General features: G+C 43.2%; 1 protein-coding gene across 1 annotated transcript in view; it reads left to right on the forward strand.

Annotated features, from left to right (window-relative positions):
• Positions 1-14,873, forward strand: part of LOC135464627 (tyrosine-protein phosphatase non-receptor type 23-like) — a 33,511-nt gene extending 18,638 nt beyond the window's left edge. Inside the window, 10 exon segments of the mRNA XM_064742083.1 lie at positions 297-490; positions 1,119-4,840; positions 5,729-5,825; positions 6,864-6,928; positions 7,953-8,090; positions 8,688-8,816; positions 9,382-9,434; positions 11,320-11,424; positions 12,745-12,944; positions 13,585-14,873. Of these exon segments, the coding sequence (XP_064598153.1) occupies positions 297-490; positions 1,119-4,840; positions 5,729-5,825; positions 6,864-6,928; positions 7,953-8,090; positions 8,688-8,816; positions 9,382-9,434; positions 11,320-11,424; positions 12,745-12,944; positions 13,585-14,351 (5,470 nt within the window). The 3' untranslated portion in view covers positions 14,352-14,873.
• Positions 14,874-16,388: the final 1,515 nt, after the last annotated feature.

Below are 16,388 nucleotides of genomic sequence, written 5' to 3' on the forward strand. Positions count from 1 at the left end.
TCAGATATAGATTTAAATGGCTCTGGTTGTGAATGTTTAAATTTTTTATTTGCTTTTCCATTGGTGGTTGTTAATTTATTTCATGCCATTTATTTCATGTTATTTCAGCACTGAAGCCTGAAGCACTGATCTAGTGCATAATTTTAAAAAGTAATTTTTAGATATTGAAGTTTTAAAGATAAAAGAGGGAAAAGTTACAGTCAACATTTTTGATATGTGTGCATTTATCCCAGCATAATTTGCTCACTTAAGAATTATCATTGTTTTTTTACAATCTAAGGTTTTTCTCTTTCTAGGCGTGAAGCGAAAATAGCGGAGTTGATTCACTCCTACGACGTGTATGAAGACCTGATGGCCAAGTCTCAGAAAGGTCTGGAGTTTTACAAGAAGCTGGAGTCTAATGTGATGAGATTACTGCAGAGATGTAAGGGCATCACAAAGGTGAATCAGGAAGAGAGAGAGCAGATCTCCAACAGATTTGCTCCAAAAGGTAAACTTGTTCAAATGAAATCAGACTGTTGAAAATTTCCGTTTCTGTGTTGAAAGAAAATATTTCACCTGACCAAATGTATACATGCATTGGTAAAGTATCCCAAAGGAAGTTTAAAAAGCAGAACTTTTTATCTTTGTGACTTGTTAAACATAATGTTAACATACCCCATAAACAAATCAGGTGGTGTATTGTTTTGTATCCACAACAAATCAGGCAATAGTGTATTGCTTTTGTGTCCACAACAAATCTGGCAATGTATTGCTTTTGTGTCCACAACAAATCAGGCAATGCATTGCTTTTGTATCCACACCAAATCTGGCAATGTATTGCTTTTGTGTCCACAACAAATCAGGCAATGTATTGCTTTTGTGTCCACAACAAATCAGGCAGTGCATTGCTTTTGTGTCCACAACAAATCAGGCAATGTATTGCTTTTGTGTCCACAACAAATCAGGCAATGTATTGCTTTTGTGTCCACAACAGTTCAGGCAATGTATTCCTTTTGTATCCACAACAAATCTGGCAATGTATTGCTTTTGTGTCCACAACAAATCTGGCAATGTATTGCTTTTGTGTCCACAACAAATCAGGCAATGTATTGCTTTTCTTGTGCTCTTTGTTACAGGTGCCACCCCATCTCGCCCTGGAGCTCCCAAACCATCCCAGTCCTCTACACCTCCTCCTGTTAGCCAATCAGCATTGCCATCATTCGATGGGCCAAAACTTAAGGATTATCTCCCCTTCATGAAGCCTGCGACGTTTGGCCCAAAGAAAGGCAGTACCCCTCCACCTGATATGCTGCCTCAGATGCCAGCTGGCTACCCAACTATGCCCTCAGGGGTAGCGGACATTGCCGGGGTGCCAAGTTCAAGTCCGACACCTCCCGATAATTTCGGCGCCAGACCTTCTCCCAGTGCAAGCCCTCGTCTGACCCAGCAGAATAAAGACACAGGGGGCGCTGCTCCGCAGGTGAACCCTGTAGCACCTGATTTACCTGTGGGCTACAGCTTCGTTGACGATCATCCTCCAGGATCCTCACAACAGCAGCAAATTCCCTTTCCGTTACAGAACAGACAGCCGCAAACTAATCCTAGAGTCAGACCCAAGTACGAGAGCACAAACACTGTGTCTTCAGTGGACACTCCAATAATTTCACCTACAAAGGACAACATGAATGGACATTTGATTCACACGCATAACATTCGTCACCCGCTTGGACTTCGCCCTCAAGATGACCCTGATGGGCACCAACAATATTTACGGAACGCTCAAGGGTACAGTGCAATGCCCGGGCAGTCCCATGCCTCTTACCTCCCTCATGGTCCTAGATTCCCTCCCCCAGGGCACCAGGGCTACCCTCAGCAAGGCATTCCTGCAGGTGGAGGACAACCCGGACCTCCTCAACCTTATCCTCAACTGTCATCAAATCCTGCTGCAGGTTACTCCTACCCTGGGTCTGCTGGACAATTGCCAATTCACCAGGCACCTCCTCACAGCACAACCTCACAAGGGCCTAGACGAAGCAATGTCACTGGTGCAACGCAAGGCCAGACAGGATGCCAACCACCAGCACCTTTTCCTGGCCAGAATACTGGCAACATAAATTATCTACCACAGCAACAGCATTTACCATCCTCTGCGCAAAGTGTCTCAAATGGAGCCCCCAGGACCTCTCAGACATCTCATGTTTCAGGTCAGATGGCCTATCCTCAGGGGCATTTCCAAGCAGGGTCTATGCACCCTCAAGGATTTGCTCCTCAACAGAATCTCCCCAGATCTCAGTTGTACGGTCAGCAGGCTCTGCCACCAGCTTCAGCACCTAACTTCCCAACAGCATTCTCAGGAGGTTCTGGTCAGTCGTCCATTGCTTACCAGCCATCGCCCCAAGCTAGTATGCAAAGCGGGCAAGCTTACGCAAGTCAAGGAGGTCAGATGGGTCAGCCATGTATTCCTCATTCGCATGGGACACAGCCATACCCTGGGGCAGGTCCGCAAATCCCAGGTTCGCAGGCTCAACCGCAGACATTCAGTGCTCAAGGGTCTTCATCTATGGCCTCTGGAGCTCAAATGCAAGCGCAGTATTGGCAACAGCAGGCAAGGATTGGAAGTGTAGAGAGTCAAGCACTAAATCTTATGCCTGGAACATCACAGACATACCAGCCTGGGCAACATCAACAACAGGTTCTACAGCAGGGCCAAGCACAAACTTTTGCTCAGCAGGGACAACAACTGGGACAGCAGCAAGTTTCACAGCAGTTTAATGTGAACCAGGCGGGGCAACAGGTTATGGCTCAACAAGGGAATTTGCAAAGGCAACAGCAAACTTTGCCTCAACAAGGGCAACATACAGTGACCCAACAAAGTAATTACCAAGGCGTGACCCAGCAAACCCAATCTGTGCCACGGCAAGGCCAGTTGCAGGGTATGACCCAAGCAGGCCAACAACTTTCTTTTCAACCAAGGCAACATGCTGTGCAACAGGGACAGCAGCTCTCTGTATCTCAGGTAGGACAACAAATGCAGCAATTGTATTTACATCAGGGCCACCAACCTCAGGTGCCAACCTCTAAGCAAGGGCAACCACAACCAATTGGCCATCAGGGGCAACCACAACCAATTGGCCAGCAAGGGCAACCACAGTTTGTCAGCCAGCAGGGCCAACCACAGCAACTGCTTCCACAAAACCAAGGGCAATATATACATCAGCAGAACAAATCTCAGCAGACCTACCTGCAACAACAACAGAGTTTCCAGAACATTTCACAAGGTCAGACGACACATATCCGCTACCCCAATCAGCCACCACAGACTTTAACCGGTGGTCAGCATGGAAGTCAGCAAGCTGGGTTTGTTGTGCAGCAGATACATTCAGTCCAGGACCAACCACAAGGCTTTGGCCAGTCTTCTGTTAGTAGTCAGTACCAGCAGGCTGGCCCTCGACAGCCAAGCCCACTCAACCAAGGCTACAGCGTCCCAAGTCCAGCGCCATCACCACAGCCCATGCAACCTCAGACTGCAGTTGTGCAGGTGAAAGTAGGTCAGCAAGTGCATATGGGTCAGCCAGCACAGGGGCAAGTACAAATGGGTCAACCACAACAAATAGGTCAACCAGCGCAGGGGCAAGTACAAATGGGTCAGCCAGCACAAATGGGTCGACCAGTTCAAATGGGTCAGTCAACACAAGGACAAGTACAAATGGGTCAGTCAGCACAAATGGGTCAATCAGCTCAAATGGGTCAACCAACACAAGGACAAATGGGTCAACCAGCACTAATGGGTCAACCAGCTCAAATGGGTCAACCAACACAAGAACAAGTACAAATGGGTCAACCAGCTCAGGGGCAAGCGAGTCAATCTGGGCAAATGCAAATGGGTCAACATGGGCAAATGCGGATGGGACAAGTGCAAATGAATCAGAGTCAACTGACAATGGGTCAACAAGGTCAGCGTGTCACGGGTCAAGCTGGACAGCCGATATTCAATCAGGTTGTGAGTCAGAACCAACAGCAGTTAAATCTGGGTCAGCCAGGTCAAAGACAAGCCCAGCAGTTTCCTGTGGCCCATACAGGGAATGGTCAACCTCAGACGAGATATCAGTCTGTAAGCCAGACACAACCACAAAACGTCATCTCCACACAACACCCCAGTATGATCCAGCCTGGTCAGGCCTCTACAGCTCCAGGTGGACAATTTACTGTGGGGCATCCTTCCACAGCCCAGTCAGGTCTGCCTACCGTGGTTCAGTCCCAACAGCCCTTCCCAACCCAGCCTCTGCAACCCATTTCATCAGATCAGTCGATCTTGCAGCCAAGGCCCCAGGCACCTACAAATCAACCTGCTGTAGTGTCGCCAGCTCCTACCCCTCCAGCAGCAACACAGACCCCAGCTGCTGCCCCAGTACCGCATTATCCCACAGCCCAAAGTCCAGCTCAGACTCCGGGGTCACCTCAAAACCTGCCAGCCCGCATGGTGTCTGGGGTCACATCAGGACAGCGCGGCAGTGGGACCACTGCTCCTGCCTCATCAGGTCCCGCCCTCAGCAGACAACTGTCCTCTTCCACCACCTCCTCTCTAGACGACATCCTGTCCTCCAGCCCAGACGCCCTGCGAGAGGCTGCCGCCCAGGACACTGTCCTCACCCCTAAAATCCTGACAGCCCAGGAACTACAGCAGCAGAAAGAGGAGGCCATGAAGCTCCACGACTTTCAACAGCAGCCCAAAGACCCATTCACCGTCAAGGAGACCCTGGACAAGTTTGTCGTGGAAGTGGAGCGCTTTGAGAAGGTGGTAGAAAACCTGTGCAAACCTCGCCTGAGCGGACCATCACACCTTATAGCAGAGTGGAAGGTAAGCCAATGCTAGGCAGTTTTTCATGTCAGATCTTGCCTCTGTTTGTGCGGTTTCTTCAGTGAAGCAGTACAGTGGGGTAACAGCAAAATGCTGAACTAGGACATTCAATTTTTCAACCAAAAGATTGTTTTTTGCATGGACTCTTCAATAAGCAGTACAATGGGGCTGAAGCATAAACATCAGCATCATCAGTATATAGTGTTTCAAATCACAGTGTATTGTGTTGCAATCAGTATTAATACAAGTTTTACCAGCAGTTAAATAATGTAAGAATTAAACAGTCTAATGCTATAATATTCTTCCTCTCCACCAATAAACCTAGCTATTGTCATATACCCTAAATGGCCTAAAAGTTCACTCACATATGTCTGTTTTCAGTGGTAAGTAAATTTCATAAAATATTATTTTTGGTGCCGAAACTTAATATGTCCCAGTAGAATATCATCCCATGTTCCAAGCAAACCTGAAAACACCTTTCTAAAATCAATACCGGCCCCGATAGCACAGCGTCTGCTTTGGGAGTTGTAGATCCAGGGTCAATCCTGGGTCGAGTCACACCTATAAGCTTTAAAATGTGTCCAGCATGAAGGGGATAGTGCAACAACTGGTTGACTCATACCAGTATAATTGGTACGGCTTAGCAGCACTAGATAAAGAGTGGTAGAAATCCGTCCTGCAACAAGGACATTCTAAGGATTCCTGCTTCGTCTTATGACTGATAAACCCCAAGGACTCACTCACTCACTCTAAAATGAATAGAACTGTCAGAATCAGGGAAATTGAGTAATTTAGTTACGGTCAAAATTTATGATCATGTAGGGTTGGTGTAAAATTCTTGAGCACAGTGTAATCAAACAAATCAATGCATTCTTCTTTCTGCCACAGGAGCTTGGTGAGGAACAGGAGAAAATTGCCCGTAGACATTCTATAGCCGTGGCCAGGTGTTATGTCATCAAGAACAGAGACCCTGACATCATGCCCTGTGAGTCATTCTCAATAACCAAGTCATCACTGCCTCTCAACTGCCTGGTCATCCAGGTTTCTCAAATGAAAAAGGAAGCGGGAGCAATTCTTTTCTCGATGTTTGCCAAATTTATTCTTCCTAATGTTTCTGTGCACATGCTTTTAGTAAATTGTCAGCATTTTGGGTCAAAATTAGCGTAGCGTGGTTAATGTTCCTCAAACCAAAAAGCGTTTGCAAAATGAAAATTTGCAACCATACCCTATTTCTTCTCAAATTTGGGACACCTGGCCTGCTCATTTTATATGTAACATATATATGTAATTCCAGCAGGAATATTGAGTCTTTTTTTTCTCACTTGATTACACCATCTAATGAACAACATACTCATATCTTTACTTTTCCACAAGGCTGGCAAAAAAATGTAATATTCTTCTTTCAACACTAGTAATATCTGTCCAAAATGTTAGAAGAATTACGGTAATTAATTTAAGGAGAAGGATTGTTGTATGAAAAAGGCAGTGGTTCTTAAGTAGCTGTTGATGTGTTGTGTACAAGCCAAATCAGCTACAGATCAGATTCAATTTTCTTACTGATAAATGTACAGTAAATGACTGAAAACTTTGCCCCCCCCCCCCCCCCCCAACTGTCAGAATCGGGTAAAATGAGAAATTTAGTCATGGACGAAACTTTAGGTCGTTTACTGTACATAGATTGCCACACATACATGTACATCCTGTACAATTTTTTTTGCAGCAGCCTGCAAATGGTCGTGGGTTTTCCCCGGGTTCTGCCCGGTTTTCTCCCGCCATAATGCTGGCCACTGCCGTTTAAGTGAGAATGTTCTTGAGTACGGCATAAAACAGCAGTCAAATAAATAAGTAAATTCTGTGACGTGACCAATGAGTTCTGTGTTAGCCACCATGGCTGACATTTCAGTCGAATATTTCGGGTCATTGCGATAGTTAGAGGACCAGTGTTTACATGTTTGTGATTTGCCGTGATAAAGAGCTAGTTGTTCATTCTGTCATTCCATACCTGCAATTTTGCTCTTCACAGATGATGAGACAAGAGTGTTACTAAAGTCAGGAAAGGATGACTACATCAACGCTAGCTGGATGGATGTGAGTACCTTGTTAAGGGTTTAGTCAGATGTCATCTTAATCAGGGCACCTCATTGGAAAGGTGGATCATAACAGGATATCTCAATGAGCTGATGGCTCAGTTAGCAGAATGTCCGCTTCGGGAGCGGTTGATCCAGGGTCAGTCGTGGGTCCTTAAAACCTTAAAAGAGGAAGTTGTAGTAGCTTCCTCTCTTGGCGTTTCAGCATTAACCGGATAGTTCAATGACTGGTCAACCTGTATCAGTATAATGGCTCGGGCGGGTCAGCTAACTTAGCTTCGATAAGGCGTCTCAGTGAAACAGCACTAGATAAGAGTTGTGGAAATCCGTCCTGCAACATGGGGGCACATTACATGTATATGCGCTCTACGGATTCCTTAATCGTCATATGACTGAAAAATTGTCAAGTACAATGTTGAAACTCATTATTTGCCAACCTTAATACCTTTTTTTCCCAAACAGTTTATTGTATTGAATTGAAACTTTGTACATGGCTTTACCATGATAAGGTGCAGATCAAGTTTGAGCTGTATTGGTACCTTTTATCTATTTTCTAAACATCTTGCTTGTTGTGGGCTTTGACACATAACTATTATTCTGATGGCCCATGTGGTAGGGCACATATAATGCTTTCAAATTTGTCAAGAATAGTTGTAAAAATTGATTTTTTTTTTTTGATTGGTGTTTTACGCCATACTCAAGAATATTTCACTTATACGACGACGGCCAGCATTATGATGGGTGGAAACCGGGCAGAACCCGGGGGAAACCCAAGACCATCCGCAGGTAGTTGACAGACCTTCCCACATACGGCCAGAGAGAAAGCCAGCATGAACTGGACTTGAACTCACAGCGATCGCATTGGTGAGAGGCTCCTGGGTCATTGCGCTGCACTAGCGCGCTAACCAACTGAGCCACAGAGGCCCCTTGTAAAAATTGAGACAAAAAAATGAATAAATAAATAAAATGGCCCAGTCTAGTATGAATTCATTTGTTTCTTATTGTTAAATGTTGTGATTATACAGGACCTGGCCCCCTCCTGCCCTAAATTCATTGCCAGTCAGGGTCCCCTGCCGGTCACACTAGTGGACTTCTGGCTCATGGTGTACGAGCAGGGGACAGAAGTGATTGTTATGCTGTCTAAAGAGGACGAGCCTGGAAAGGTACGATGATTATCTCAGTTGTATTATAAAAGTATAAAAAAAGTTATTATTAAGTTCCTAATTTAGAAAGGTGTCAAAACGATATCAAAGTTCCAGTGTCTCTCAAAAATCTCTGTAGTTCTAGAGCCTATTGCTTTTCTGTCATAAAAGTTAAATTTAGACCTAATTCTTTATTTTGTCTTAAATATATTAAAAGTTTGTGAGTCTGTTGTTGAGAAATGTATAAAAACTAGTTTTAAATTTGTAAAGGTAAAGATATTCTGATAGCTTTGTGTCATGGATGTCACAGTTTTGTCACCATTTGCTCAAAAATATATTCAAGTCTTACGTAAATCTTACAAGGTAGTACATCCTAATAGATGTGCAGTGGAACTTTCTTTGTCATTGTATAAAGTCAGACTTAATTCATAATACCGGTGACATCTTAATAAATAGGAAACAGAGCTTAGTCAAAAGTGTATTACAGGCAGATAAATTTCAGTATAAAGGTGATGCATGCAATTAGCTGTGGATTTATTATGTCTACAACTCAACAAGTAGTGTTCACAAAACTCAGTGTCACATAAATGACCCTGATATTCTTGTGATGTTTTGCAGAAGACTCCTGTTTATTGGCCGACAGAGAAAGGTCAGGTGATCCAGCATGGTCCAATCACATTGAACCTCCAGAGTGTCAAAAACAAACAGCTATGGATGGAGAGAATCATCTATCTGACTCACACAGAGGTTTGTCACTTTGGTTGTGCTATTTTTGGTATAGGCGCAAACTCACATTAAGAATTGAAGATGTGAAGATGTTGATGCAATTTTAGAAAAAAATGTTCATAAACTTCTCACAAATAACCTTATTTTCAGAAAGAGTTACAAAAAATTCAGTAAATGGAGGCACATAACTCCATCTGTCATGATGGCCTAATGGTTAGATGGCCTAATGGTTTGCCTTGAAGTTGGGAAAACGCAGGATCAAACCCAGGTTGAGTCAAACCAAAGACTTTGAAAATGGTACTTGCAGCTGCCTTGGCCCTCGAAACTGAGAGCCTAGAGCAAGGAAACAGAACTGGTTGGTCCGTCAGTTTAATGCATCTGGATGGGGTGTCATGTCTGGTATCTTTGGCATGATACTTTAGGTGCAACAGCACTGTGGTGGTATGGACTCACCCTGCCACAAGAAGACACAGTATATATATATATATAACACACACCTGATTGTTCGTTGCCACATGACTAAAAATTGTTAAGTTTATTAAACCCTAAACATACCTAAGCATACATACCTTTGTTGTTGTTGCAGACCAAACAGGGGAGGACCATAGTCCATCTGCAGTACGTTGGCTGGCCAGTAAGGTGGGTAGATCTGCCAAATATCTGTTACAAGTACAGCATAATGGGAGACTCGAGGATGAGCTACACAGATATAATAGTATCCAAATAATGGTTAAAACATATTCTTCTCTGACGTTGCAGTGCATCTGTACTGTGTATGTGTTTTATGAGCACCTGTACACCAATAATTGTGATGTAATAAAGGAAAGAACAAATGAGTTTACAGCTCTGGACGGTCTGGATACAGGCAGGAAGGAGTTTTATGTGTTCCCAATTGTACAACCATAATGGGCTCGAACCATGGCTTGTAGAGAATAACCTGTTACATCCAATATATCAAATGCAATACATCATACACTTCAAGGCGTGTGGGCGTGACTTGGGCCTCGCCAGGGTAACGTTCAACTGGACTATCCATGGCAGCAGTCATTGTCCACAAAACATCCAGTTCAGACAGGAAATACAGTTTATATGGGTCATGTATTTGCTACCAGCAGACGGCTTACCCGTAGTTATTAATGACTATGACAACGGAAGTTTTAGTGAAATCAGGTATTCATTGTTGATGCAGGGGACTAGTGAAAACATTTGTGGTTGGTTAAGTGCAAATTTTCACTTTACTCCATTCTTCCTTTTATCATGCACATTGTATGTTAGGGATGACCTCTGTACCCATGTCAGTTGGTAGAGTGTCGGCTTCAGGAGCGGTAGATCAAGGGTCAATCCTGAGTCAAGTCACACCTAATACCTTAAAAGAGGAAGTTGTAACTTCCTCGCTTGGCGTTCAGCATGAAGGGGAAAATGCAACAACTGGTTAACCCGTATCAGTATAATGGCTCTGGCGGGGCGGCTTACTTGCCTTTGGTAGGGTGTCTCAGTGAAGCAGCACTAGATAAAAGAGCGGTGGAAATCCGCCCTGCAACAAGGAGGCACATTACAGGATTCCTTCATCGTCATATGACTGAAATGTTGTTAAGTACGATGTTAAATGCCATTTACTCACTCATTTACTCACTCTATACCCGTGTAACATTACTGGAGTTTACAAGCCATAGTACAAACACCTGAATTTACCCTAATTCCTCAAGCTTTTTACATATGAAAGAGCGACTTTTAGTGCAATTTTATGCACATTTTTAATTTGATTTTGGAGACAAAACATTATTGGTTGGATTGGTCAGATTCTGGGCTTTACAAAAAGTATAAATTTATCAGTCTACATAGTGTGTCCAGAATACGCTTGAATAAAGACGTTGCCAACATGTGAAAAGGTTACAGTACCATGGTCCATGTGGTAACGTATTCTATTGCCTAAATTACTAGAAGGAACAGAAATCAGAGAGGATAGCTAAATTCCTGTATGCGTATGATATTAGATTCTGTTTTCAGTCCTTGGTTTTTCTTTGGGGTTGCCCTTATTCTAAGTTCACAGTGTTAACACTGAGAGAAACACTTGCTTGATCTTTCATAATTGGTTTGAATTACTTAGTCTTCTGATTTAAGTGAGTGAGTGCTTCTTGTCAGTAGATACTCTCCTTTTTACAGTGTGCCTCAGTTAGTGTTACTCTGTTCCATTATGTTTGCTTCACAAGGAAATTTAAATTGGTCACTTTTATTCAAAAAATTAATTAGGTTCCCGTCATGAGCAGAAAATTATGTTATGGGTTATGCTTCCTTTTTAGAATAGATTTAAAGGTAGATTTTTGGGGGGGTCTTACAATTAGAATTATGTTGGTTTCCTTCACAGGTAGAATTTATTTGGTTCCTTTCACAAGTAGAATTATTTTTGTTGCATCCACAGATAGAATTATCTTGGTTGCCTTCGCAAGTAGAATTATTTTGGTTTCCTTCACAAGTAGAATTTTTTGGTTCCCTTTACAAATAGAATGAATGTTTCTGTTTACAGTGGTTTGCCAGAGAAGATCCCATACATCTTACAGTTCATCAACGAAGTGCAGTATTTCTACAAACAGCAGAGGAGTTTGCTGAAACCTGTGATTGTACACTGCAGGTGAGAGGGATAGGCTTGGGAAAAGTGGGAGATATAGGCTGGTAAAGTGGGATATATAGCCTGAGGAAATTAAGGGATATAGGCTGGAAAAGGGTGGGGATACAGACTGGGGAAATTATGGTTTATAGGCTGGAGAAATTAAGGGATATAGACTGGGAAATTGGGGATACATACTGTGGGAAATTGGGGAATATAGACTGGAAAAGTGGATGATTCTGAAAATATACAGGATTGGGAAGTTGTGGATACAGGTTGGGAAAATGCGGATATATACTTGAGAATTTGGAAGGTATTACCTGAGGGAAATTGGGGCATACAGTCTGATAAAATTGGAGATACAGTGGGGAAACAGGCTGGGAAATTAGGACATACAGGCTGGGAAAATTGGAGATTGAGGCTGGTAAAGTGGAGGATACAGGCTGGGGAAATTATGGGATATAGGTTGGGAAAGTGGGCGACACAGGCTGGGGAAGTGGGGGTATACATGCTGGGAAAATTGGAAATAGAGGTTGGTAAAGTGGAGGATACAGGCTGGGGAAATTATGGGATATAGGTTGGGAAAGTAGGCGACACAGGTTGGGGAAGTGGGGGTATACATGCTGGGGAAATTGGAGATAGAGGCTGGTAAAGTGGAGGATACAGGCTGGGGAAATTATGGGATATAGGTTGGTTAAAGTGGGCGACACAGGCTGGGGAAGTGGGGGTATACATGCTGGGAAAATTGGAGATAGAGGCTGGTAAAGTGGAGGATACAGGCTGGGGAAATTATGGGATATAGGTTGGGAAAGTGGGTGACACAGGCTGGGGAAGTGGGGGTATACATGCTGGGGAAATTGGAGATAGAGGCTGGTAAAGTGGAGGATACAGGCTGGGGAAATTATGGGAAATAGGTTGGGAAAATGGGTGACACAGGCTGGGGAAGTGGGGGTATACGTGCTGGGGAAATTGGGAGATATAGGCTGGTAAAGTGGAGGATACAGGCTGGGGAAATTATGGGAAATAGGTTGGGAAAATGGGTGACACAGGCTGGGGAAGTGGGGGTATACGTGCTGGGGAAATTGGGAGATATAGGCTGGTAAAGTGGAGGATACGGGCTGGGGAAATTATGGGATATAGGTTGGGAAAGTGGAGGATCTGGGTTGGGGAAGTTGGGGGACATAGGATGGAGAAAGTATGTGATGTACTTGTAGGCTGGGGAAAGTGGCTGTAGTCTTACCTCATTCAGATTTCAAAGTGCAATGTTGGCCAAGGTCACCAAAATATCCTTGAAATGGCAGATCAGTTCTGTATAATGGTAATATCACCTTATCATTTTTTCAGTAATGGCGTGGGTCGGACTGGTACCTTTCTCACCGTCTATACAGGCATGCAGGAGATCAACAAGGGGTGTGGAATTATCGACCTACCAGCACTAATCACCAAAATGAGGTCTAAACGCAAACACATGATCACAGACATGGAGCACCTCAAGTTTTGTTACGAGGCAATTTTATACCACGCCCAGGATGTCCTCATGAAACGTATGTGAAGTGAAGACCATTAAGTAGAGTTTTTGTGGTGTTAGGGGATTGCTATGAGTTCAAGCCGTACGTGGGAAGGTCTGCCCGCAACCTGCAGATGGTCGTGGGTTTTCCCCTGGGCTCTGCCCGGTTTCCGCCCACCATAATACTGGCCACTGTCGTATAAGTGAAATATTCTTGAGTACGATGTAAAACACCAATCAGATAAATAAATGAGTTCAAGCCAAGCTCATGCTGGCTTCCCATCCAGTCACAATTTTACCTTCATTTTGGCAACTATTTTAAAGTTAAGACAAAGTTTGACTTGGGTATGATACAGTGTCATGTTCCTGTCGCCAGATGGGTGCCAGGGCTTAGCGGGGCGCTCATAAATCATACATTGCAAGAGTCTGATAATTGTGGCCTGTGCACAGTGAAATGACAGCATTTCTTCCCGGCTATATCGGTTGTCCTCCATTTTTAAATCTGACCGCTGTAATTTGAGAAATATATCGGATTGCAGTGTAACGACTCCAAATAAACAAATACAAAACTTCAGGATGTTTATTTGTAGAACTGTCATAGCCTCAAATAAAAAGGCTGAATTGGTGTAATAAATGCGTGTCAAGCTTATGTGTCAGTCTGTTTCTGTTCTGTTTAGGTGGTATTCTGACCAACAAGAAGTCCTTCACAGACAAGTTACCAAGTCCGGGTGAGAAAACACACACAAGAAAACCCTCTGAGGATTTCATACTGGGCACGGGAATAGCTCTTCATGCCTTAGAAACAAACGTGGCCAAGTTCTCATCCAAACACATGACTGGACACGACGCAAGCACATCAATGTCGGTTAAACTTAGCGCGACGCCAGGGCAGACCACGATCCCTGGCGTGATGGGAGGTGACAGGATCCTCACGGCAGACAGCGTGATACAGGATATGCCCCCGAGCAACCACGCTCTCCCGGATCTCGTACAACAACAGCCTAGCATAAGTCAGAGGTCACAGCAGAATGAGCCTCAGAGCAATGTGGACATGCTGAGCGGGTTGGGAGGTCAGGGACAGGCTGGTCACCCTGAGGGTAACCGGGTGCGGAGCGGATCCGAGGACAGAATGACGCCTAACCCAGCGTCTGCCACGCCTGTTCCACCCGGCACCCAGTCCCTGGGCGGCTCCCCACAACATAGACCCAGGCATTTACAGGAGCAGTTTTCTAGCCTGCCGCCGTCGTTAGCGGATCTACAGGACCCTCATACTTTCACGCTGGATGCACCATCGGGAAGGAGGAGAATTACTAAGGCCAGTTTTACGCAAAAAAAATCAGCAATCGCCGATCATTCGAGTGACCCTAATGATCCACTTAGCAACTTAGATCCCTTGTGGACGATTCATAAAAACGACAAAGGCCAGTCTGTAAAAACATCTTAAGCCTGCAATTTTTTTTTTTTTTTTGATTGTCAGATTTTTTTATATTGTTGACAATCATAAGTGTTGTGAAATAGTGCATAAGCTTTTCGGCTATCATCGTCCAGCTTGTTTATTCGGGAAAAAAAAAATTGTGATGCCTAATTAACTGAGCAACAAAATCTGTGAACGTCAAAAGACAAGGAAACTCTGATCTCTCAACACATTCTGTCAACCTATTTTTCTGCGACTGTCAAGGCATTAGTGTGGCCTTTTTTTCGTAGCTAAGGGGAAGTAACTCCTAATCTGGTGCTGTGATAACTGTATTGCGTGTGACAAGGTTGACTTTGCTGACCAGTGTTTTTATTCTGTGTATTATAATGGTGTATATACACTGTATAGTGTAGCATATTTTAAGAGGCAGTTTTAAAGATATGCGTGGATGAACAGGTAACTGCTGCGGCAGGAAATTGGATTTATGTGGAAATTTGTAGGCTTTATGTTGTCGTGTGAAGAGATGACAAGAAACTGATCTGGACATGATTTATTTATCAGCGAGTGGATCTTTGCCCGACAATGGCAAAAATAAATGGCCATGTGTGCTGAAAGTGTACAAAGTAAGATTATGGCAGGGGAGGGAAGGAGGGGATGTTGCCTACACGGAGTTTTTCGTTATCGAGAATTGTCTCCCTTCTAAACTGTTTATCTCTGACCTTAAAAATAAAGTTTTATTAATCATTCCCAGGAAGAAAAGTCTAAACCTAAAAGCTGTTTGTATTAATAACAAGAATCAAGACCTCTGAAGTGTTTGAAATATGTGGCATGTATGCTAAAAAATTAAAGTGCAGTGAGTTGATTAAATCAAGTAAATGGCATTAAATCAAGTAAATGTGGTGTAATATAGAAAATTGTATGCTTCAAGAGGAAAACATTTTTTGTATGAAGTTAAGCCCCAATTCTGAGCTTCTCAGTAATGGAGTTGTTTATGGTTTACTGTTTGTACAGTAGCATTCCAACAGGAAGTTGCCCAGCTTCTTATTTATACTAATATTGTGGAAATACCAAGCTAATTCCAAAAATACAAAAAAAAAATCACCTGAATGCTTTTCTGTGAAATTTCAGAAATTTGGGGAAAAAAATTCTGAATTTTTTGCATGCATGTACATGTTAGACCTGTAGTTGTCAGAGTCACAGGTTAAAACTTACAGGAAAACAAGCTTTACATATACACGTAACAAGGGAAACCAGTTTAAGAGAACAGATTATGGTGTTAGTAGTTTTATGTGCTTTATTGTTGTGATGAATTTTTTTTTTTTTTTTGCAAATGTGGTACAAATGTGAAATGTAAGATGTAAAATACCTGTACACTACCTGTTTATTAATAAATATCCCTATCAGCATAAAGTTATTGATTTGGTCCTTTGAGGTTGTGGGGTGTGGCAAAGTATAGAAATTACAGATATTTTGTATACTCTGTAATTTTAACCTCAGCTGAGCAGCTGCATAAGCTGGTTGGCCTGTCTGTCAGACGCAAAAAAACGTTATTGATTTGATTGGAGTTTTACGCCGTAGTTAAGAATATTTCACTTATACAGCAGTGGCCAGCATTATGGTGGGAGGAAACCAGACAGAGCCCGGGGGAAACCCACGACCACCTGCAGGTTGCTGACAGACCTTCCCACTTATGGCCGCAGAGGAAGCCAGCATGATCTGGACTTGAACTCATGGCGACCGCATTGGTGAGATGTTCCTGGGTCATTACGTACTTCACTATAAAGTGGCTCAATATTTTCATCAATATTATTGTCAATTCTGAATATTAACAGTAACATTTAGCATCTGTATGAGATATTGAAGCCCAAAATATTGATGTCAGTATTGTTGAAGGAATCAAATTTCAGTAGATCAGTAATATAATTGAACGTGTGGAGATATCTTCAGTATTCTTGTGCAATATTTCATTTTCCACCTGGAGGTCGATGTGAAAGCAGCATGATTTACCCACAGAAGTAATTGAATCATACCGTTAGCTACCCTGCTTATATGAATGATCAAATCGAA

Source organism: Liolophura sinensis, chromosome 4 (genome assembly GCF_032854445.1).
Source record: "Liolophura sinensis isolate JHLJ2023 chromosome 4, CUHK_Ljap_v2, whole genome shotgun sequence".
Lineage (NCBI taxonomy): Eukaryota > Metazoa > Mollusca > Polyplacophora > Chitonida > Chitonidae > Liolophura > Liolophura sinensis.